This window comes from Tetrao urogallus (assembly GCF_951394365.1).
Source record: "Tetrao urogallus genome assembly, chromosome: 4".
In the NCBI taxonomy this organism is placed as follows: Eukaryota; Metazoa; Chordata; class Aves; order Galliformes; family Phasianidae; genus Tetrao; species Tetrao urogallus.
This window is the reverse complement of record NC_136817.1, coordinates 9,670,723-9,694,705: the sequence shown is the minus strand read 5'-3', so window position 1 is coordinate 9,694,705 and position 23,983 is coordinate 9,670,723. Positions and strand designations below refer to the sequence as shown.

The window sequence follows — 23,983 nt, the reverse complement described above, 5'->3', positions numbered from 1 at the left end:
CATGCCCACAGGCCTCTTGGATTTCTTTGAAGCCTTTGGGTAGTTATCATTACTTTTTTCTTTTTTTTTTTTCTTTCCTTTGGATATCACAAGAACATACGCAATTTTGGATTGGCTTAGAGCATGATATGATTTCACACACGTTTATGAAAAATAAACCATGCCGATCTTGCAGTACATCCCATTGTGATCATACCAGGCTTTTTCAAAATAGCAGCAAGAATAGGAGTCTAGATTGTGCAAAGTAACTTTGTGTGAGGGAGGAAGGTGTGGGGTTGTTTTTTGTTAAAATGATGGCTTTTTCCCCCCATTAAAATGTCTTCACCCGATCTCAGCTCCGAGTGCACTGCAGTGGCTTGGGAGAGACTGTCAGAAGGCTTGCAGGAAATTGGTGTGCCCAAGCACATCTGCTCTAAGGTGTAAAGGCTGTGTGTACGTGGTGATCAGGGGGTACTTACATTCACCACCTCCCATGTCTCGGTCGTGCTCCTCCTAACCCAAAAGTTTCCAGAACAAGCAGTACATCTCCTGGAAAGAGACTCAGCCGGCCTCTTGCATTCGACCGTACAGGAAGAAATGCACGACACGAAGCTATTTCACCTTCTTTCCTTTGACTTGCCTCGTGCAATACTTGCTGTGTACTGCAAAAGCTACAGCCTGGAGACGGGCTGGCATTAAGGGTCTCGCGTTCACATGATGTTTGAGGGGAGACTTACGCAAAGCCACATTTCTTTTGTCAGCACATGCGATGATGCCTGAAGATTAGAAGCAGCTCTCCTAGATTCTGCACCCTATGGAAATCAGCGTGGCGCACGTTCCGCGGCTCATTCACAGACTAAAGCTGCCGAGGCCCAATACGATCATCTTGCCTGACTGCCTGTATAATACAAATTGGCAGCATTTCAACAATGAATAATAATAACTCATTAATAAGTGATGGGAGCTGAGAGTCAGCGGTGTTTCCAGATGCGAGAAGGCTTCCTGTAGCACACAGCCCTGCTGGTTCTGTGTACGGCATCTCCGGATTACAGCAGGCAGTCTTGGGAGAATTGAGGGCTGGTCTGCGAGATGCAGATCTTACGTGACTTATGTCTGGATCAAAAGGAGGTTTAAAGACTTTCCTGTTGCTATTGACCAATTGGAAGCAGATCCCAGGCCGGCGCAATGGCTCTGATATGTGGAATGCAGGGGATTAAAGGAGCTTCAGCAAGAGATTTGAGGACACGTCAGTTGTACGTCTCTCGTCTCCCTCACAACGCCTAGTAGATCTGTGACAATACTTTTTACTCGCTCTTTTACTTTGGAGGAAGATCTATTTTAATTAGAGCACGACTTCAGCTCCAGGGATTCTTTTCAGCCGTGCTCACGTCAGGACGTTTAATTTCACCTTTGTGGAAATCAGCTGTGCTTTGGAGGCACATAACGAGCTGTGCTCCCGTCCAGCCTTACCCAGAGCCTGCAGGGAGAGTGGAAGGTCTCAGCATCCCTGCAGGCAGGTCTGACCCAGTCCCTCAGAGCCACCTGCCCGCAGTCCACGCAGCGTGCATCCCGGGCATCCGCAGGGCAGCTTCCATCTCTGGCAGCCCCTTGTAGCCCTTGCTACCTCCAAATCCAGAGACCATCAGGTGGCCCGGCAGGGAGTGGGCCGCCATGCCACGTCCCGTTGCTTAGCAACACCTCACTGCCAGCCATCTCCCCTCAGCCTGCTGAGGTGAGGTAAGCGCAGCGCAGAGCAGCACCACGGCGACGCTGGCTGCTGTCGGCGCTGGCTTCGTGCTGATGGTTATTGCCGCAAAAGGACCGGGGAGTATTTCTTCACATCCTTCCTCGTTTGAAATTCTTACTCCTTCAGTGGCTTGCCTGCATAATTAATGGGCGGTCACTGTGTTACCGTGCACCTGACATGCGGTCCGATCAGCCATTTCTAAAGTGGTTGCTGCTTCTGGAGGTCTCTATTTTTCAGCCGTAAATTGGAACACTTGAGGCCTTCTCCTCGAAAGTACCACAGCTCCGTATGAAGAGTCGGGCTTAGTGTTGCCAGCTATGGCCATCGCTTTTTGGTCCTCGTGTATCTCACAAACCCTGCTCCTCACCACTTTCTGTCCCTTCCAAAAGGACACTGATGCTAACATGAAGTTTTCCAGATTGCAAACATTTCTGCGCACAAAGAGGAAATCCAGGAAAGCCGGGGCTTTACTGACGTGAACAGACTTCTTTTTTTTCCCCTCTGATTTTGGTCTGACCATCCTGAAGAGGTATTCCCTCGGCCTCTCCTTGCTCGATAACTGCAGCTCAGGGCCGACCTGGAAGGCTTTGTTCGTGCTGCCAGCTAGTTACCTGCTGCCAGCTCTTCTGCTGAGCCTTCATTCGAGATTGGTTTTATTCCATTGCTTGGCACCGAGTGACTTTCTCGCTCACGAGAAGGTCTGGCAGGCAGGGGAGAACTTTGTTTTATGTCGGAGCAGCGCTCTGCGGCGACACATGCATATGTATATCTGCCATTGCCCTCTGCTGGGATACGCCAGAACTACCGGCGTGTGCCTCCAGCCGTTCTGATTTCCTCAGCAAAGTCTCCTTTACTTTGGGAAATCACCTGCTTCGGATGCACAGGCAAGATAGGTGCTTCTGTTCAGCAGGCAGTTAATTACCACGTAGCGCCCAGCACAACGAGCAGCACGGGAGCTGCCCCAGCACAGACATGCACGTGGCCAGGCTCAAACCACTGAGGTTCATAAAAGCCGTCTCTGCTGTAACGCAGAGTTTTGCTTTTTTTCTTTTTTCTTTTTTTTTTTTTTAAAGGATGGGGTGATACATCTTTTCTTCATCATGCAGCTCTTTTTATCGCTGATCGAGCTGCCTTTATTGTCGATGAGTACTGACAGATGCAACCAGTTTGCCACTTTCCATTTTAGCTTGTATGTTTGGTTGCTGTTTATGTGTTTTAATCACTTGGAATCAGATGCCCATACAGTTTCTGAGCTCAGCACTCAGGTATACTGCCTGATCTGCATCTGTTCACCTTCGTGCTGAGGACGGTGTTATGAAAGACCCAGCCTAAAGGCTCTGAGATGGAGGACTCTGAGTCCGCCTTTGAATCTAGTTTTCCCACAGCTGGGGTCGTTAACCGCAACCTCCTTGAAATGGCTTCCTAAAACAGAGGCCTTTGGAAGACCCCGAAATGAAGACCAGGGTAGAAATGAAGGCCCACCGCTGGGGCGCTGCAACAGAGAGGTACACCTGAGAGGAGAGGCAGCGTGCACCTTCACGTCACTGCACCAGTAGAGAAGAGGATGGCAATGCGCAGCTGTTCCTCAGAGAAGGAAGACAGCTGTGAATCCCACTCTCTTGGTCTAGGCAGGCTGGTGGTTTGGGAGGAAGTTGTCTGAAATGCAGGACAGGAGCGGTCTGTGGGAGTGAGGCAGTGCCAGCCATTTCTTTCTTGAAACTACAGCGAACAGCAGCAGAGGTACGTTGTGCGCCCGCTTTTCTTTGTTTGCTCACGCAGAGGGGCGAACAGGAGATCAACCACGTAACGTGGGAGTGCAATTAGCAGTACTTTCATTGGACACCTCGCCCTGGTCACTGCCTGGATCAGCTGATGTCCCTGCGCTGGCTGAATTGCCTTTCTCAGCTCAGGGAGAGACGGTATGGCAGCGTGCAGGAAACTGCTGCTAAACTAACAGATTTTGAAAATAAGAGGCATCCCAGCTCCAGAATTGCCAGATTCATAATCTTTGAATAATCCAAATGCTTCTCAGTATAGTTCATGTAAGCAGCTCTGAAAGGAGGAGTGTAGAAATAGGTGGCATCAGCTTGGGGCATTTATTTTTAGGTAACACTTTTTTTTCCCCCCTTTTTTTCGGCATCAGAACTACTTTCATCTTCTTCAGAGCCAGAGCTATAAATATCTTCCATTCAGATAGTGGGCCTCTGACATGAGTGTGGAGCACTTCTCCCACCTGCACATGACAATCATATTTTCTTCCATTCCATGGCACTCTCACAGCCCTCTGATAGAAAATGCCCTCTCAGCTCCTAAAATCCATTAGTTATCTTCCTGAGGAGGAGGTGGGGGATACTCCTGGGAAGCCACTCAGGATGGGTTGTATCTATCAAATGTAACACGTCCCATTTTTGCCTGTTCCTAAGCAGCGTTACACAGTTCACTTCCCTGCATTTCAGAGGCTTGCCGCTTCTTTGCTTTACACCTTGTGAAATCAATAGCATGCGCCAACAGCTTTTGTCTTTGCTCTCCTTTGCTTACTGGTTCCTTTCACAGTGAGGTCCTCGCCCCGAGGCTGGCACCTCGACAGCTTCAGGGTGACAAAGCTTTACTTGTCAGTGTGTTTTACAGGAAGGACCTAGCAAGAAAGAAATTAAAGTCCCTGTTAATCCCAAATTTAGTTCCGATCTCAAGATTTGTCACCAGACAGACATGTAGCCTGTAGCACTTAGCCTGTCTGACAATGTTCTCCCGCTACAGTCCTGTCGGTCCCACTTGTCAGAAGAAAATGGTATTTCCGATGAGGACTAGTGGGAGCTGCGCACAAGTGCATTAGCTGCTGTTTCTGATCCATCACACGAGGCTGGTTTTCTGCTTCCACGAATTATCGAAGCGTCCCTAGAAAGGGGGTAAGTGCACAGAGGGTTTCCATGTCAATTGCGGGGAAAATACTGGAATTGCAGCACCTGCTCTGCAAGGCTGTTTTTTTTTTTCTCTCCTGCATCCCAAGATGAGAACGGAGCGAAGAGAAGAGAGGCTGCAGGGCCTTTGGTGAAGCTGTGTAAAGGCAACACCGCCCCAGAGGAGGACCGGGTATCGAGTTTAGGTCCGTCTTCTCTGACTGGTGCTGTTCCTCTAGGGAGCCTTGCTCAGTTATCCAGAAGAAAAAGCCCCGGGAAAAATAAATAGGCATTCCCCTACCACTGAATGTACTGCTCTGTGTGCCACAGTTTGAGTTGCAGGTTGAGCAGTAACATTTCCGCTGTGTTAATCGTCACGTGCTTAGGTTTCCTGTTGGTCAGAGGTGCGTGTGCATTACCATGCGTGGACATGGTTATGAAAGCAGTGTTCTCTTAAAAAATACTCATAGCTCGGAGTAAGCACAGCATGACCATGGAATATACTTCGAGTTGAACTGTCCCGGTGTCACTCATGATTTATGCTAGTTTGAAAGCAAACCAAAGCACTCGAGGTGACTTTGGAAATTCATTCCTTCTTCTTTTCCTGGGGTCCGTATTGTTCTTAGTTTGTCAGTCGGGATTTCATTTTTGGCAACTGCTAGTTTAGTATTGCTTTCAGAAATTGGTTCTGCTTTTGCCTAGCGCTTTCAGCATCACTTTTCTTCCAAGGGGAGCTGAGGGAAGTTAACTTTTTAAATGGAGGAAAGGTGAACATCCTAAGCATTTTTATATTTTGAAATTGAAATGCTACATCTCCTTGGAAGGTTTAAAATGCAAAAATCAAGTCTCGAATAAAATTAAAAGTTGATCTTTCTCGAATTAATTTTTCTCTGGACAAAAACACACTAGTGAGAGTGCTCAGATCAGTGCGAAAAACAGGTCTCTCTTTGAGTGTGTGGCTTTGTTTGATCCCTGCTTTGTGCAGTTGCAGTCTGCTCTATGGTCTGTAAGCTAAAAACATAAGGATGTAGTCATCTTCAGATATCGTACCGTTCCAGCTTATAAGCTGTGAAAAGAATAAGGCAATTTGCACAGGCGAGAGAATGGGATGTGCTTTGTTTTGACACATCTTTGTGTCAACTCAAGTCATTATCTCTTGTCAGAACCCCTTCGTTGCAAGCTGTAGGGACCGTAGCTTGGAAGCGCTGTCTTTAAGGAACACAAACTTGCCACCGTCACAGTTTATTAACGAGCACGGCTAATAAACGAGTATTGCTATTTTGTGGTGCAGAAGAACAGAGCCACTCGGTCTGCGCCCTCTCATTTCAAAGCACAGCGTTCATAGTGCAGAGAAAGCCTCAGTGTTTGATTTTAATGGGCAGTATCTCTTTCTGGGAACTGAAATGTGGTTGCCATTTTGGCACCAAGGTGAATACTTCTTCATGCCGTTTCCAGGCTCAGATGGGTTTTATTCCCTTGCTAATCTGAAGAGGTACCCTTCAGTCAAGTGAGGCAGTCTAAGAAAATCCTCTCCTGCTGTAAATCTCTGAGCCTGTGTTTAGCATAGAAATGAATTTCCCGAATCAGATTAGGAAGCATAAGGGAACTGCATGAGCCTAGAAGGGACTCATAGCCGGCCTGCGTAGGAGACTCATGGGCTGGTCGCTCAGGTTTGCCTCGCACAGCCTTTTCCACACCTCCCTTCCTTCCGTCTCCTGAAATAGCCCCCTGCGCTGTGTGCGGGGTCCCAAGTTGCAGATTGCCACGTGTCGGCATTTCTTTGTCGGTGAGGGTTCAGTACCCGGAGAGCCATCTCCTGCACTTGTAACTCGGCTGCACGGTGAGCTGAAGCACCGCTGAGTCACATTCCTTATTAGAGCTGAAGTTACTCCCAGATGTGTGCATACCTGTGGGGGAGCCAACAAGGAGAAGGCCCCTAGCCCGCAGCTCTGCTCGGAGCAAACCCAGGGCCTCGTCTCACTGCTCGTGCCAGGGTTGCGGGTTTGTTACCGGCAAGAGCGCAGCCTCAGCTCCATTCGCTTTGTTAACATTCACTGGTTGAACTGCAGGAATAGAACCTCTGCTTTCTGAAAATCAGCTTGTCCTCCAATGCCCTCTGGTGACGGGAACTAATTAGATGCCATTGCTGTTATTGAATCCAGTTGCAAAATACCGATTTTACTTTGTTCCTGTTAAATATTTTAGACAAATATTACAATTTAACATGAACAGAAGTCTGCGGTTCACTCGTTCGCGTACCAGCCTCTCTCTGTAATTGCTACAGCACTTCCCAGCAGTGTAAAAATAAGCATGTTCCGGAGACGCCATAACACAGCAAATCTCCAAAGCTTATTAGGCTTATCCTTTAAATACGTTAGTCCTGATCCTTATGGCAAAGAATTACGCTCGTGTGTGTGTGTGTGATGGGTGCAGAAATGCCTCGTGTCACCTTCCATGCCCAATCTCGAGCAATGGAAAAGCAGCGGCCGCCAATCACCGTTAGGAAAACCGATTGCTGACAGAAACGTAACCGCTTGTATAGGCAGGTGTGCAACTTCGGCCTGTCACCTGCCAGGGCATGGCACAGAACAGCCAGGAAGCCAGGACATGGATAGGCAAGAAGATTGATGTTCCTTGGCATTTGGGAGTCACTCTGCACGACAAGCTGTTGACAGTTTTCAAAAGGAGACTCGATAGAAATGGCAAAATACGATAGCTGAGCCACGAACCCATGTGAATAACACTGAGATACACACTGACTCATGGGCAAACGCCATTTTAATCGAAAATGGTAAAATCCTGAAAAATTTCTCGATTTGGTGAGCCTAGTGAGCTTCTGTGTGTATTTTTGTATCGTTTTTCTTACGATTTGCAATCTCTGTTCTTCCAAAAAGGCCTAGAAACAGCACCTGCTTTAAGAACAAGGTGCTCCAAGAACTTGCTCCTACGGGGTGCTGCCACAGGCTGAGTGCTTACAAGCTCAGTGATCCACCAGTGATGAAGGTTGTGTGCAACTGGAGCTGCTGGCCGAGCCTTGAGCGCGGAGGGGATGCAGGCCCAGGTGTAACTGGCTAAGCTGCTTCGGCATGCAGCTCTGAAGCCATCTGCAGCTGCTTGCAGAGGCACCGAGTGCTGTGTGTGATATCTGCAGGCTCTATGGGAAAGGCTCCGAGGACAGCTGGAGCAAGGGAGGGTGCATTGATTTTGTCCCTTCTGCACAGCTGAGGTTTGTCGCTCTCCCACATTTGTGCAGTGTCTGTTCTGACGGCACCCACCATACCAGATTTTGTGGACAGGATCCCTCATTTTCACATCTACAGCACACGTGCAGTGGATACACAGAGGCAGGAGACAGAGGCAGTTGACAGTCTGCGCTAAGCTCCCTGGCTTTAGGGCTCCAGGAGGGTGAAGTCTCTGGTTTCGGAAGAATCTAGAAGTGGTTTCCTCCTGCAGAAGCAGAAGTCAGTGACAGTAAGCAGACCTGAGCCAGGGCAAAGTGTTATGGAAAGCATAGCCTGAAATGACTTGCAGCAGCTCCCTGAGGGTCTGTCACGCGGCCAAGAATAGATCCTGCATCAAAGGAGCGTTTTGTCTGCCCCTAGGCCTGGAGGCATTGCCAGCCTTGCATTTCAGAAGGAGAAGGAGATTCAGCACCTACATTTTTAATGGAGAATTAACCCCGGATTTGAGTTATTTGGAGCACCGTGCGTGCAGGTGGATGTCTTTGTTAACAAGTTATGGGCCCTCTGAGCAGAGTGCTTATTCTGATGGCCCGACAGACAGACTTGCGTGCCTTTCTGAGCAAACAGGTCAGCGCTAGATAGGCACATTAAAGGTCATTCACTACTACCTTGGCAGAATACAGTCATATTGCAACAGCAATCGAAACCTTGCTATTAAAAACAGAGTAGCAAGCGCTCTGAGCACTGAAAGAAAGTAGCGTGTGCAGCTGTTCTACCGCAGTAGCTTTAATTTTCTGCTGTTGCAGGGCACGGCTGATGTGAGGTCAGCTGCGGATCAGCACGATGTCAGAACAGCCCTGAGGAGCGCAAAAGAAGTTTTGCGTATTAGTAAGGGGAAAAGTGCTGAGGAAAAAACCTGCCCAAGATCAGTTGTTTTGAGAGGTTGCTCAAAGACCTTCCCTGAGCACGAGCAGTAGGAGGCCACGCTGATTCCCACCGACACACGGTGCCAAATAAGTTGTGTGCTGTTGAGGCACGCATGCTGTATTCAAGGTAAACATGGAGAGCTGAAGTTCTCACAGTGTGGTATTCCTTGTGATGGGGTTGCTGGTGCACGGGAACTGCTGAGTCAGGGCCTGAACCTCTGATTGACCACCTGAGGCGAGCACTGAGTCAGCCACAGGAGCACAGGTGAAGGCAATTCAGCTGTGCTGCCAGAAGGGGTGGAGCCTGGCTGCACCCCTCCTGGACCTATTTAAGAGCTGGCTACCAGTGGGGAAGGATTTCTTCTGGAGGTTGACTCTGCTGGTGTTCGGTGAGTGAGCCCAGGATAGGGATAAGTCTTCTATTTATTCTTTTGTGCTATCATAGTCTGCTTTGCCTAACTCTCTTGTTTATTTTGTGATTATAACATCCTAATATTCTTTGATTATACAGCTGGTGACCGAACGAGCCCAACTAGGTTCTAGCAAGCATGGTCCTGGGAAGTTGTGGAACGTCAATGAAAATGGAGTGGCATACATTGCGATAGAAAGCTGAAGATGACACACCTGTGTTCCGTCGAACATGGAAAGAACTAAGTAGCGTTGCAGTTGAGTACACAGTTCTTATCAGTAGCTGACTGTGAAAGGCGGGGTTGTCCAAATGTGATTTGCTGCAGGAATAGATGCTCAGGATGTTTCACGTGCATGCTCGCTGCTCACAGCACGCTAATTCTGTCACAAGAAACTGCAAGCGCTCAGCATCCCTGTCTGTTTCTCAGCCGAGGCAGAATGATTTATCAGAAATCACCGTGGCAGAGAGAAGAGCTTAGAAGATGAGGATACACATGTGCACACGTATATGTGAACCACGTCGTGTTCCCCTGTGTGACATCATGTTGCTTTTCTGCCACTCGCTGCCTTGCCCACCGGCAGCTGTGATGGTTCACAGTGCAGGGTGGGAGGTCCCACCTGGCCCGTGCACGCGCTGTGCCTGGAGCAGTGGGGCTTCGCTGCGTGAACCAAACCATCGGTGGGGTCTTGAGAGAAGAACTGCTGCTTGCGAATCTGTTGGCGTGATACGGTCAGACAATATTTTGTCTCGCCCCATGCAATCTTTCCAGGGCTTAATAGGTTTCTCTCTGTAGATTACATGCACCCTCAAGAAGGAGGAGTCTTTTTCTTTCTCCTTTACTTCCCTTAAACATCTGTGTAGTGCCTGGTTTCTTTTTACAGCTGATCCGCGCAGATACAGGCCAAGGAGGAGCCTACCCAACGATCTGCAAGACAGAGCTTGCACAGAACAGCTGAAAAAGACAGCTGGGAATCCAAGGGCGGAGTTTGTCGGAGCTGGAAGCAGAAGGCTCTGTATTTGTAGTCACATCTGACAACACCTTCAGAGGAGCAGCACAGTCCCCAGTTCTCAGTGGCTGCTCCCAGAAGCACATATGGTTCCCAGAACTGATGACTGGTACCGTGAGTCATGTTGCAGTGGGAAGCTACAGGTTATCACTGCGCATCCAGCAGAGAGAACATCCCAAAATTGGAAGCAGATGGGAACCCGTCTTCTTGTAAACCGGTGCCAGAAAGTTTCTGGTTAGAGTCGTGCTTTGTTCGGCACACAAGCGCAGCATCATCTGTGTGCCTCCGCTCGGCCTCCTCCCGGCCTGACACAGCAACTTACGTAACTGAAATCACAGCCTCTGAGCAGCCCGCTGCCATGGCTGGAGGGAGCAGCACTAAGTGATACGGCCGCACCCAGCACGCATCCAACAAGCTCCTTACAGTAATGCACCTGTTCCCCACAGCCCTCTCTGAAATGAGGCACTTTCAGCCACTCGTCGTGGCTTCGATAGCCCTCGGTCAGTGCTGCAGATTCACCTTCACTTTCAGATGAGTACATCCATATTGACGATGGCTTTGTAGGTACAATATGTACAAGTTTAATCACAGCACGTTCTTGTGTTTATGAAGAACCAGACTCCTCCACTGATGCCCTGCCCCTATCTCTGCAGACACCCAGTAGCACGCTCACAGATGCGAACCACCACTTCCCAATCCCCGGTCTCCCCAGCCAAAAACAGGACTGCTGTTGGCCTCCAGAAGGACTCCAGCTGGATTTCACTGCTCTCCTGCAGGGACCGTTAGACTGTTCAGGCTTGCAAATGGCCCCTCTCTGGGAAACCACACTGCGGGGAAAGTACCAAATGCCAAACCCTACTCAGTGGAATTACATGAGAATCCACTATGTGGAGCCAGCCACTAATGATTTGGCCAACGAGAAAAGTGGATTTGAACGAGCTCCTCACCAAAACTTCAGGTGCGTGTGCTTCCCCATCGCCTTAAAGTTTGCATCTCTCAGCAGCCGAGGCACGGGACAATTTGCTGTGCTGCGACTCAGGTGTGTAAGTGCATAGAGGAGTTTAGTGACAGAGCTGGCGCTGTTGTGACAAAGTCATATCCCTTCCCTCTCCTTGGGAGGGAATTCTCCGTCAGATTTCCGCAGTGCAGCTTCATCCTGCGGTTCCGTTTGCCTCAGTCCTTACTTTGCTTCCATCTGGCCTAAGTTCTCGCGGCCCGTCAAAGAGCGCAAGTTTCCCAGTCTAAACAAGGGAACTAAGCGTAGCTTTGCTGTTGTTGCTGATAGCGTGCTGCGTTTTGGGTACTGTGTTCTGGCAGATGCAGAATCTCCTTCCAGCATTAGATCAGGATAGAACTTGAGCTAGAGGACATAGTGTTCGTGCCAGGAACCGTAAGTTGTCTCAAGAGTGTCGCTTGGCCACAGCAGAGCCTTCTGTTGCAGGGGGAGTTCGGTCCGTGCTGATGAGCAGCTGAGAAAAACACCATTCAACTCTGCAGCAGTGCCCAACTTCTGGTTTTTCTCGGCTTCACTGATCCCCTCCCCAGAATGCAGAAGGGAAGCATTAGGAGCGGAGATGGGAAGAGCCCATCCAAAGCTCCTGGCGAGCCCGCGGTGAGGTGAGTGCAACGGGGCTCGGGCTTTGAGCAGCCCGGTCCACAGTACACCCGTCTGAAGGAGCACCGCAGACGCTGCCGCGGCCACGCCCCCTCCGCCCAGGCCACGCCCCCTCCTCGAGGCCACGCCCTCGGCGGGGCGGGGACAGGCTGGGCGGCGCGCGCGCTCCCGGCCGCGGTGTCGCGGTTGCGCCCCGCCCGTCGCCGCCGCCGCCGCCGCCATGGACAGCGACGAGGAGACGCTGGAAGAGACCGTGGAAGGTGTCAGCCCGGGGCGGGATGCGGGAGGGCCTCTCCGCTCGGTATCGGTGGGGCGCGATGGGCCCGGCCCCCGCCGCTCGGTCCCGCGGGCTGCGGGCGGAGGCTCGGGGCTGCGGGCGGCCCCGCATGACATCAGCGGGCTTATGCAACGGCGCCGAGCACATGGCGCGGGGCCGGCAGGGGGGCTGCGGCCGCCGGCGGGCCGCGCTCCTCCGGGCGTGGGGACGGCTGTGCTGAGCCGCCGTGTCGGGGGGGGGGGGCTGCTCGCACCTCGGGTCTGGGGGTGGCGGCGAAGGGGGCAGTCGTTCCTGTCCTTAAACGCCGGGTAGCCTGGGAGGAGTAACGGGAGCGGCAGATCCGGAACTTAGACGCGTGTTCGGACGACTGGATTTTGTTGTCACGACAGGGGAGAGTGGCAAGGAAAGGGAGCGGCGTTGTGCTCCCGCTGGAGCGGCTGGGGGAGCTTCCATTCATTGGAGCAGAGCTCAGCAGCAGGCCTCGGCTCGGTAGCGAAGCTGCATCCGTGTCATTAAGCTTCGGATTGCTTGTTTTCTTTTTTTCCTGTTGACTGAGAGGCGCCGAACATCTCTTATTTGCTGAAGATGGCTTTAATTCTTTCTTCATGTTCTGTGCCTAGTAGAAGGGCTGAGTCGTTTGTGCTGTGGCCGAGACTCAGAACCCCTGGAGGGGCCCTCGGAAGACACTGCACGTGCAGCTCGGGCTGTCCCGAGCCCTGCCGTGTGCGCTGTGCGTGCGCGGAGCCCCTGCGCTGGGCTCCGCAACCCGGCGCTCCTTAACGGGGCTGAGCAGCCCCGCGAGTGAGGTCAGAAGGTGGTTTGGTTTGCTTTTCAGAAGCACCGTGTGCCGCTAGTTTTGATTTAGACGTAATCCGAGCGCTTTATAAAAGCCTCGCTGCTGCGGCAAGGGAAGAACTTGTGGTGTACAGCGTAGGGTTTGTGAGCTTACACCGGCGTACCTTCTCATACTGCTAAGTTAGGAGTTCGGGCCCTTTATTGAAACCTTACGTGTGTGCGTGGCGGTTTTCCCTGTGAAAGAAATGTCCGCATCAGAGTTATCAGCGCTGTGATAATGGCACGGGCATAATTGCTCAGCCCGTCCCGCTCTGCAGCGCGGCTGTCCCGGTGCCGGGAGGGGCCCGGGCTCTTCCTGCCCACGGCGGCAGTAAGGGCTCCTCTGCACCATTAGGAGAAGCCCTCGGGGACACAGCGTGGTTCTGTACTTCTGATCCCTTGCTCTGTTACTTCTCCAAGCTCTCATGCTGAGCGGTGTCTGATGGCTTTGATATGCTTTGTAAACAAGATGCGGTATCTCATTATTTCCTCCTGTACACCTTCCTGGGTGCGTTTCCATACGTGGTTGTACCGCATGTGAGAGATGGTTAATAAACCTACAGAGCATAACTCAGTTGCTGTGAGGAACGTTCTCTTAGTTACTTCAAGCTGGTGAAGGTCTTGTGCGTGTACATGCGGGAGGGCTCCCGGCATCCTCACCGTGCTTCTCTCCAGCAGCTTTGTGCCCCCAGCACAGTGCTATGGGCTCCAGGTACACCGGGAGCAGCTGTCGGTTTCCCTCTGGCTCCGAAGAAGCAGCGAGAGCTGCAACATGAGCTCCATTACGCTCTAAGTTAATCGGAGCTGCCGGTTGCATTCGGTCTGAAACAGAGCCGCAGTGGGGATCTGTGTGTCCCCCGTCTGCCGTCCCCATGTGTGCCAGCTGCGATGGGGAAAGCTGATACGGCTGGGAGAGGCTTCGCACATCGCAAAGGCCAGGCAAGCAGCGCTTGAGGTACAGCGTGGCTGACCGACAGGCATCCTGCGTGCACACGGTGTTGCTGATATTACGTGCTTTTATTTTTGTGTGCTTATGTGGATATAGCTATGAGGTGGCACGCCCACATTGTTGTAAGGCTTATATTTATCCTAAAACCCCCATCTTATTCAATGGAGTGAAGTGTAAATGTGGTCTTTCTCACCAGGAAGAGCACGGTTTAGATTTGAAAAGTTACTGTATTTTTAAAGCTGTGTGTTAAGAGAAGCTAGAGTGATATGGAACGTGTTTATTTGGCTCCGGGGAGAGCTCGTTGTGGCCTTCCAATCCTTGAAGGGAGCATTTAAGCAGGAGGAGGAACGGATGTTTACAAGGGTGGATAGCGATAGGACATGGGGGATTGATTTTAAACTGAGACAGGAGAGGTTTAGGTTAGATATCAGGAGGAAGTTTTTCACACAGAGGGTGGTGACGCACTGGAACAGGTCGCCCGAGGAGGTTGCGGATGCCCCATTCCCGGAGGCATTCAAGGCCAGGCTGGATGTGGCTCTGGGCATCCTGGTCTGATGGTCGGCGACCCTGCACACAGCAGGGGGTTGAAACTGGATGATCATTTGGTCCTTTTCAACCCAGGCCATTCTATGATTTTATTTCAGATAGGTTTCTATGTTTTTGCTTATTCTTCTCCTATCTCTCACGTCTTCCATCCCTCTCCTGGTATCCTGCCCCTTTTTACTTTTACCTTTAGGTGTAGCTCGTTGCACAACAGCAGCCTTAGTTATACTGAATCTCTGAAAACTTTTCTTTACGTAAATGTTTTGGTGAGAGTTTAAGTTGAATACTGGAGAGCTGCTGCAACTCGGGCATCTGCGTAATCGGGGCGGATGTGCAAACCGATATCACGTTTAATGTGTTTTGTTGGTGTTATGTGCGTTTTCTTTCAGGACATCTAGACGACGATGGGTTGCCACATGGATTCTGTACGGTCACGTATTCATCCACGGATAGGTTTGAGGGAAACTTTGTTCATGGAGAAAAGAATGGCCGTGGCAAGTTCTTCTTCTTTGATGGAAGGTAAAGACCAGCTCTCCTATGTTCTGTATTTCTCTATGCTACGAATCTTAATCCACGTTCCTCGCACTGAGAGTTTCCAAGTAATGTATGTTGTAGGAAGAGCTCTAGTTGTAGACCTTAGGAATTGGGATGTAGTCAGAACTATTGAAAAGTCACAGCGACAGGTGCTGGGCTACAGATTTCAAGCCTGTAACTGCACTGAACTTTTACGGAGGCTTGCGAGGCAAATCAAGGGCCTGCAGCTTCCAGTGCGTTGCCACGCACAGGTGTAGGGGCTTTTCCGCTCTTCACGTGCACTCGGTCTCGGGAACTGCTAGCAGCTAAAAGGAGCGAGTTACGTGTGGCGTTGTTCTCAGCTCTACCCCGTCTCCTGCACGTTGCTCATGGCCTGCTTTATTTCCAGAGAAGCCCCTTGAACTTGCACTTTGTTTGCCGGGAGCTGTGGCAGCGACAGGGGCTGCTCTGTGCCTACGGGCACGCTTCCTTCCGTAGCCCTCATCCGGAGCACCCCGAGTGCCTTCCCCCACCAGCAGCGCTTCTCCTCACAGTTGCTCACAACTTCCTGGGAAGGAGCGGCAGATGTCTGAAAGGACACGATTCTTCTTGGCTCCGCAGCTGCCGGTGGCACTATGAATAGCAGCTGCGAGGCCGACAGTCGTGCCGGCTCCGCTCTCCCCCTCGCTCTGCAAACCTCCGAGCAGGAGCGGAGGTATTGTGCCGCTCTGTGAGTCAGCTCCTTGTCTGCGCCCATCTTTGCAGCCGCTTCGTACGGAGACTGTGGGGCTGTTTTCATGGGGAGCGTAATATTTTTCTTCAGTTACGCGGAAGCTGATTAGGTCTCTCAGCCTGGATGAAGAAAAATCCCCGCTGTTGTTTGGTAATGGGGGCTTATTAAATCTTGTTCGAGACGCTGAAAATCACTACTGCCCAGCAGCTGACCTCTCCAAAGCACCGTTTTTTTCCGAGTTGGCAGGCAGTGTCTCTATGGACACGTGTGCATAACGTTCCTGTGCCTGTTGATGACCTCAGCAGAGCAAGCTCTGAGCGTGCAGTTGGAGAAAGTGGCCCGCGGCTTGGTTGGTGGAGCTGCTCCACCTCACCCAGAGTCCTGGCAGCGCTCCGTGGGGGAACTGGGGCTGCTGCCGTACCTCTTCATCGTTGCCAGCTCTTGATTTTTCTTTAATTAACGTAACCCTTATTGAAATGGTAGGGTTGGCTACTGCGTGACTGCAGGAACTAGCAAAATGAAAATATACTCAGGAAGTCTGTAATACGGGTTTGGAAAAAGTTTATTTCTCCAAACTGTACTGAGCTTATTGTAATTGAGCTACGGCAGCCATTAGCAAGCGGTGACTCCGATGGCATCACAATTTACCTAGCTTTGCTGGGTAGCGGGAGTGCCCAGGTCATGTCAGGCAGCACAGCGAGGGAGGATGACTTGGCGCAAGGCAGGGCCTGCTGTTCCCATTAACTGTGCCTTCAGCCAGGCTGAGAGCTTAGGAAGGGATCTTATGAAGAGAAATGAATGGCAAACATTTCTCTGAGCAGCTCTCCCTTTGGCACCACGCTCTGTGCTTCAGGGCAGGAAGCGGGCAGATTTCAGCTAACTTTAAGGGTTATTAATCCCTAAACTCAATTAATCATTTTAATAATAATAATAATAATAAACAAATTTAAAAAACATACGGTTTTGCTGGTTTTTTTTGTTTTCTCCCCCTTCAAAAAGGCAACACACCCCGCATGTTCCTTTGGAGAGCAAGCTCACTTCTGGCAGATTCTTCTCTCAGATGGCATACTCCGAGCTCTCAGCGGTGCTAGCACTTGCAGGAGAGCACTTCACAAGCACTTTGCACGGTAGCTGTGAGCGTGAGGACTGCGCCTGGCGCTAAGCTGCAGCTGCTGCTTCCATTAAGCAGGCGCTCCCATAAGCTGACAGCTCCCAGATCACAGCAGGGACATGCGTTATGTTTGAGAAAAAGCTTTCAGTCCTGCCACCTGTAAGGAACGGTGGGTCAGGGTCCGTTGGCGTGGCTAAGAATTGGGAGGCATATTGCATTAAGCGTGACTTCTTTTAAAGAGTAAGCTTAAACGTGGGCTTTGTGTGTGTTATCAGCTGCAGGGAGTTTCACTCTTGTGCTCTCAGACAAACTGCTTATGTTGTAAACATCTACATTGGAAGCAGTATTATGCAGCAAAAGCGTGTGTGCCGCAGCTGCCTGTGAGCTAAACGTGCAGGAGTGGAAGCTCAACAGTTTGTATTTCTTAGGCTGGTTTTGGCTCGAGAGAGAAATAACCGTGAAGGAGGATCTGCTCGGTGATGCTTTCTTTGCAGTTTCCATTGGCTGCCTTTTTAAGCAAGGAAACAAAGCAAAACGTATAAGTTGTTGCGTCCCTTCTGAAGGGTTTGTGAGACAAAGTCAAAGTGAGCTGAGTGTGCCTTTGTTCAAATTGCAGCACAGCACGAGTTGTGTTTGACAGGCTCCGGTCCATTGTAATAGAACTACGTGGAAAAATGATAGTGCCTTTAGCAAATCCAGGACAGGTCGCTGCTGTGTGTGTTGCTAGGGAGCGAGCTGTGACTTGCTGACAGGCTGCGGTGTGTGCTCTAGTACGGTCCACCTGGATGACAGTTCAGTTTCTTCTCACCGGAGCGATGTCACCACAGAGCCACACACAGGAGGTAGAAGAACCTAATGTGAGCGTAGCTTTCTTGAGCAGTATGTGCTTTTTGGACCAAGAGCAGCGCATGCACTGTTTTAATTTGCTACTGCAGCCTGTTAAAAAAAAAAAAAAGCTCAGCAGCGTAATTCAGATGAAGAATGCCTTGTACACTCCGTGTGCCCCGGTCAAAGGACGGCATAAAGAGCGCAGTTGCATTGTGCCCACGTTGAGGCTTTGGATTTGCTGCTTACAGGGGTGAATAGTCTCCTATAGCTGTTTGCTTTCTCTTGTTGCTAGCACCCTGGAAGGGTACTACGTTGACGATGCCCTGCAGGGCCAGGGAATCTACACGTACGAGGACGGAGTGGTGCTTCACGGCACGTACGTGGACGGAGAGCTGAACGGCCCAGCCCAGGAGTATGACAGCGATGGGCGACTGATATTCAAAGGGCAGTATAAGGACAACATCCGACATGGAGTTTGCTGGATATATTACCCGGTAAGCCTGACCTCTCGCTCTCTTTTTTGCTGAATGGAACGCTCACGTGTCTTTTCTCTGCAGCCAAGGGAGATACCTACCAAGGGCCAGTTATCTGAAAGGAAACACAGGAACCTAGGTGGAAGTTGTTTTCGTTCTGGTTTAAGATAATCCAAGATACCGTGAAACCTTTTCGGTGCTGCTCAGCGTACAGCGAGGCTGTGAGCTGCCCTTAACGTTTTTACGTTCCGGGGAGCCCAGTGCCACGTAACGTGTATTTCCATACATCTCCTTGAGAATGCAGGGCAGCAGTCCTGTCACTTTGTAGCGCTGACCGCTGACGAAACGCTCGGGAGCTGCGCAAGCTAACGTAACCGGCTACTCCTGCTTAGCTGGGGGAGGACTCCTAAGCAAGGCACGTGCTGCTTTGGCCCAGCAAACGAGATAAAACTGGTGTTAGAGCTGTGCGTCTGCACGAGGGGTGTGCTAGTGCTTCAGGCATTAAGAGAGACAGAGTTTTTCTGATTCCTGGTAGAAGCTCGGGTATTCTTCTGGAAAAAGCCTTCCTAATTGCTAGGTGCTCTTACTATCACGCTAAGTCAGAGCAACGAGGGTGGTTGTTTTTTCTCAGGTGAGCTTTTGTGCGTGCATTACTTTGGGCCTCGTTTCACAGTCTGTTCACGTAAAGCTTTTGTGAATTGAAGCTCAGTTTTGTCAGGTGGTAAAGAGCACGGGCTCGGACGGCGTCTAACTATGTAGAAGACCCAGTTCATTTCCTGTGTCATTTTCATCCTGTCCAGAATCGTACCCAGCTTCTTTATGTCATTCTTCCTCACACCTGAGCTTACGGCAGTTAATTTAGGTTGCTTCTTTTCAGAAAGTCCAGAAAAATCACTGCGTGCTCTTCTCTTCCTTGTCCATTCAGGACGGAGGCAGCCTCGTAGGAGAAGTGAATGAAGAAGGAGAGATGACTGGAGAGAAGATAGCTTACGTGTACCCTGATGGAAGGACTGCGTATTCCGGAAAGTTCATAGATGGAGAAATGATAGAAGCCAAACTGGCAACTCTGACATCCTTAGAGGATGGGAAACCTCAGTTTGAAGTCGTACCAGGCAGTAAGTTGGGCTAAACGCAGCGACTTGCGTTCTTGCTATCAGCTCTGCGCCGCAAACAGCTCAGTCTCAATAATATGTTCCATTAGAGGCTCTAAAGCCTGGCCGTGGTGAGAGGATGAGCGTATCAGTGAGAAACCCTTTTTCTAAATGGTAAAATTGGGCAGAAGAGCTCAAGCCCTTTGCTCTGCAGACAAACGGGAAGTGGCCCACGTGATGGTGCTGCTGAACTGCATTCCGTAACCCTTTTCTGGCACGCTTGGGGACGCGGTACTGCTCGTCGCGCTCACCGTTGCCAGCTGGGTCAGCATGAAAGCCCGCTTAACAGCGGTAGCGCTGGCACAGCTGCAAGCTCTGTCTTGTAGGTAACATAACCAGCAGTGCAGAGGGGGGCTGTAGCGTGGCTGTAGCTCCGTCAGTTCTTGTGTACGAGCGTACATTATCGCTGTGCGTATCGTGCCGTCTGTGTTACGGAACGGGAAGGACACAGGGATTGGAATAAGCAAACTAAATTCAGTCGTTGTGTAACAACGTGAGTCACCAGGACCCTTCGGTCTGCTGACACAAAGAGGCTATAAAAAGGTTGGAGTCGGGCACATCATTCCGGGATGGCTTTGGCGCTCTGGGGCGCGCGCTGTGTTTGGGGGCGAGAGGGGCAGAGCCGTGCGCATGAGCAGGAACCGTGCTGCTGCAAGATCGGCTCTTTGGCCACCTAAGATTGCGTCACCCAATGCGAAATAGAAGTCAGTGAGAAGAGGATGGGAACTGAGAGTATCCCTACGGCCTTTTGTTTTTATTTAAAATCTCTTGGTTTTTACTTAAAACAAATCTGAGATGGCGAAGTTGAGCTTTATAAATGGGTTTTTATTATGTTCTGAATGAAGTTGCCTTAGACCGGAACAGATCTGTTTTTAGCACTTGGATACTGTGGGCGATGGCCTTTTACCAAACTTAGTAATAATTGGGATTGTTTTTCTCCTTACATCCACCTTCGTCTTAACCTGTCTCCCAGACAGCTTCTGGCATTTGTTTGGAGAGGGATGTAAGGATTTCATTAGAACCGTACCGCTGAGTTGCTTAGAAATAGCAGGAAGTAAGCGACGGTAGCAAATGTGTTTTATGATTACTGAACGTTACCTTCTAGAGGATGTCTGTTCCGGTTCTGAATTAGAAAACATCACGGATGAAATAGTCCATGTTTTTTTTTTTTGTTTCTTGTTTGTTGTCGGGTTTTTTTCTTACTGTATTTTTAAATATATCGTTTTAAACTTTGCTTTAGGTTTTAAGTAAAGACTTGAGAAGGGTCAGCTTTGGAAGGCTGTCCAGTCTCTTAAAACATGATAGTTTAAGGATGATGTATTCATTTGCAAGTAATCTGCTGCTCTGTTACATTGAGGGGGGAAGAGTAAAACTCCTGCTGAAGCAGGCCTCTCACAGAGGTGCACCTCCATTTAGTACCCTTTTTTCCTTCTCCTCCCTTTCCCCCCGCAGCACAGCGTTTTATGCAGACATTAATTTAATTTTTGAACGTCTCGATTACGTTAAGGGCCGCGTGCTTTGCGTACCGCCCATTCACTTGTTTCCCTCGTTGGTTTCTCGTTTTAGGCCCGGTGTACAGCTTTGACAAATCTACTTCATCCTGCATTTCTACAAACGCTCTTCTTCCCGATCCTTACGAGTCAGAGAGGTAGGCTGTTTCTTTTCTCCCTTCCTCCGAAGCCGTCCGTACCTTTTTGCTGTAACGTTTTTAGGACCGGATTTTGCCAGCGTTTCCTCGTTTGAAACAACTGTTGTCTGAAGGCTTGCGGTACGGAGCCTATGCCACACGTCAGGAAACATTTGACTTAATTGGATTTTTCTGTCTTAGGCAATAAAACTGCACTCCGGTGGATAGAACACAGCTGTACGTTGTCAGAGATTCAACTGGGATCTCTGTAGCGCTTGAGATACGTGTTGAGTCCAGTACTTGAACTCCAGTAATAGCCCCCATGCGTAACACTGCGAGCAACCGAGCGCACCGCTCCCCCCTTCTCTAGACGTAGAGCCAGCGTCACGGCAGCTCCACACAGATGCAGCGTAGTGCCAAAAGTAAATGCGGAACCTGGAGGAAAGCAGGGTTCTGCTTCAGCGAGTCGTCCCATGGTAGCGGGTGACACTCATGAACTGCTTCTGTGACTTGTACGCAGCCCATCGCGTAATTTACATTTTACTTAGACTTAAGAAGCTTTGCTCTGTAGGAGACTCTGTTGTAGTGCTGTTCTTCTACTGTGACATATTTCCGTAATCAGTGTGTTCGTTCTTCCCCTGGTAGGGTGTACGTCGATGTCTCTCTCATTTCCAGTGCTGGAGAAGGATTGTTTTCCAAAATCGCGGCAGAAGCTCGTACCGTTATGTCCTTCTACAACGGAGTGAGAATTACACACCAGGAGGTAAAGGAGAGAAAAAAGTCAGTCTCAATTTTCATTGCTCCTTCTGAAATGTTATAGCATCCCCTTCCTACCGTTAAGATTTAATACGACGGAGTTTAATGTGAAGCAAGTGCACGTTCAACTGTGTATTTTAGGAAAAAATACATAGCCAGGAAAAGCTTTAGTTGCATGCGTTTGAATGCTTGCTTTCAAACTGCCGACGAGGTCGACCCTCCGTGCGCACACTGGGTTTTTGCCTTGCCAACTAGGTAGACAGCAGAGACTGGGCCCTCAATGGGAATACAATATCCCTGGACGACGAAACAGTCATAGACGTGCCGGAGCCCTACAACCACGCCGCCAAGTACTGTGCCTCGCTGGGGCATAAGGCCAACCATTCCTTCACTCCTAACTGCATCTACGACCCGTAAGTACAAGTTTGTGTTCCGATGCCGACGCCGCGAGGACGGTGCCGCGGCGCGGGCTTGCGGGCCGCGGGCAGCGTGGGGCAATGGGTCCCGGTGCTGAAGGAGGTTCCGCTGGAAACTGGCCGGCATTTCCCGTGCCTGGCGTGTCTTGGGACTAGTCTGCGGTGGGGGTCGGGGGATATCTTCAAGTTGGCAACTTCGGTGCGAGTTCGGGCAGCTGCCCGTGAGTTATAAAACGCATGAACTCCGTGCTCTCAGCCCTACTTGGAGTAGCACCGCGCTAGGTCGGCTGAGCTGCAGAAGCGTGGCCAGCAGCATCAAATGCCCTGCCACTTGGGAAACGCAGAAAGGAAGCGTCCTGCTGCTTTGCAGTCGGTGCACAGCGTCAGGAAACTTCTGGTGCCATGCGTGTGCCTGAGGGTCCAGACGCCTTTCGTACCTGCGTATGAAAGGACAGTAGATCTGTACGGGGGGAATAGTTTTCCTGCATTGAATTAGCTGGTTTCCTTTACTGTCGGGCCCTGGGAGAGGATGAACGGAAGCGCCTTTTGTTTGGTAGGTACCCGAGCTGGGGAAACGAAGACGAGCAATTTTCTGCGCTCGCCTGTCTCGTATGATGTGCGTTCATTTGCTGTTATCCAGATAGTCACCCCTGCAGGCCCGTGGCAGCCATTAACCTTTTATTGTTCTTTGAGCGAGCCATGTCGCAGGACTATTGAAAGACCTCTGTCGGCAGAGCTGGGCAAACGCGTGCTAATGTATCGATACGTACGCCCTCGTTCCTCAAGCCTTTATGAGGCTGACTCGGAGAAATCTGCCGACCTAATACAGATTTCAGGCGGAGCGACTGCTGAAAGTATGCACAAGGGGGTTAACGGAGTCTGTGAGCTGCCAGCGAAGCCTTGCGAAAGTGTTTCTTCTTGCCTTTAGGTTTGTTCACCCTCGGTTCGGGCCCATCAAGTGTATCCGTACCATCCGGGCTGTGGAGAAGGACGAAGAATTGACCGTGGCCTACGGATACGATCACAACCCTGCGGGGCAGAACGGGCCGGAAGCACCCGAGTGGTACCAGCTGGAACTGAAAGCTTTCCAGGCCGCCCAGCAGAAGTGAAGCGGAGCCTCCTCAGTTGAGCAAACTCAAAAAGAAACTTGGATCTATGCACTACCTTTGTACTGAAAACTGGACAACCAGGGATTGTTCATGCCGTTGCATCATAAGTTTGCATTCTGTGTTAAGAGATAAGTTTCTTGCATACTAACTAGGTTTGACTGTGTTACTCATAGCAGATTTAAAATTAGCTAGCGTCGCACCAGTCTTATCTGGAGAAATTATTTAATATTCTATACGAGACGTGATATTCTTTGGTAGCTTCTGCTTTTGCACCATATGCAAAGACGCCAAAAGACTAGACAGAAAACTAACATGGGTATATCGTTCACTTTTAGTCGGCAGACTTAGTGTCGCTCTCTATCGGCCTAGGCATTATTGTGCAACTGCATTTTGCATATATGCCACTTGTGATGATAACAGTAATATTTTGATATTCTCTAATAGTAGCATCATTTTGCCTTTTTAAACCTTTGATCTGAATCTTGCAATAGAGCAGTTTATTAGCATCTAGGAGGCTGGGTTTTAACTCCCCTTTCCTCTTGTCTGAACGTTGTTCTTTCTACGAATCCTCTTTTGCAGGAGAAAATCCTTTCTAACTAGCGGAAAGGCTTGTACGTGTACGTGAGAGTGCTGTGCGTCAGTCTCTGTGGCTCTCTAAGTAGCATAGCGACGTGTCCAACCCTAATATTTATCTGGCCTTTGTGGCTGGCTTATTTTATTTAATTTATGATTATGACACGCAAATGAAGCTGTTCTTTGCACGAAGATTATCCGAGAGGAGAAACGGACCGTCTTTCTGAAGGACTTTGAGAAGTACAGGTTCCGGAAGGCGGGTACATGAACGGCGTCAGCGTCCGCGAGTCGGTCTGCGTCTTTCACCCGTTAGGGCGGCCAGCTCTCA

The 23,983-nt window shown here is 50.2% G+C and overlaps 1 protein-coding gene across 2 annotated transcripts; it reads left to right on the top strand.

Annotated features, from left to right (window-relative positions):
- Positions 1-11,982: 11,982 nt before the first annotated feature.
- On the top strand, positions 11,983-23,082 carry SETD7 (SET domain containing 7, histone lysine methyltransferase; the record flags this gene model as incomplete). Of its 2 annotated transcripts, none has more annotated exons than XM_079534986.1 (8): positions 11,983-12,022; positions 14,755-14,884; positions 17,843-18,044; positions 18,949-19,138; positions 20,741-20,822; positions 21,447-21,564; positions 21,813-21,970; positions 22,902-23,082. In XM_079534986.1, 8 exons carry the CDS (start codon positions 11,983-11,985, stop codon positions 23,080-23,082), a joined length of 1,101 nt encoding a protein of 366 aa, XP_079391112.1. The 2 variants fall into 2 exon arrangements, with proteins under 2 accessions (XP_079391112.1, XP_079391111.1); XM_079534985.1 differs by having other exon boundaries at positions 21,447-21,579.
- Positions 23,083-23,983: the final 901 nt, after the last annotated feature.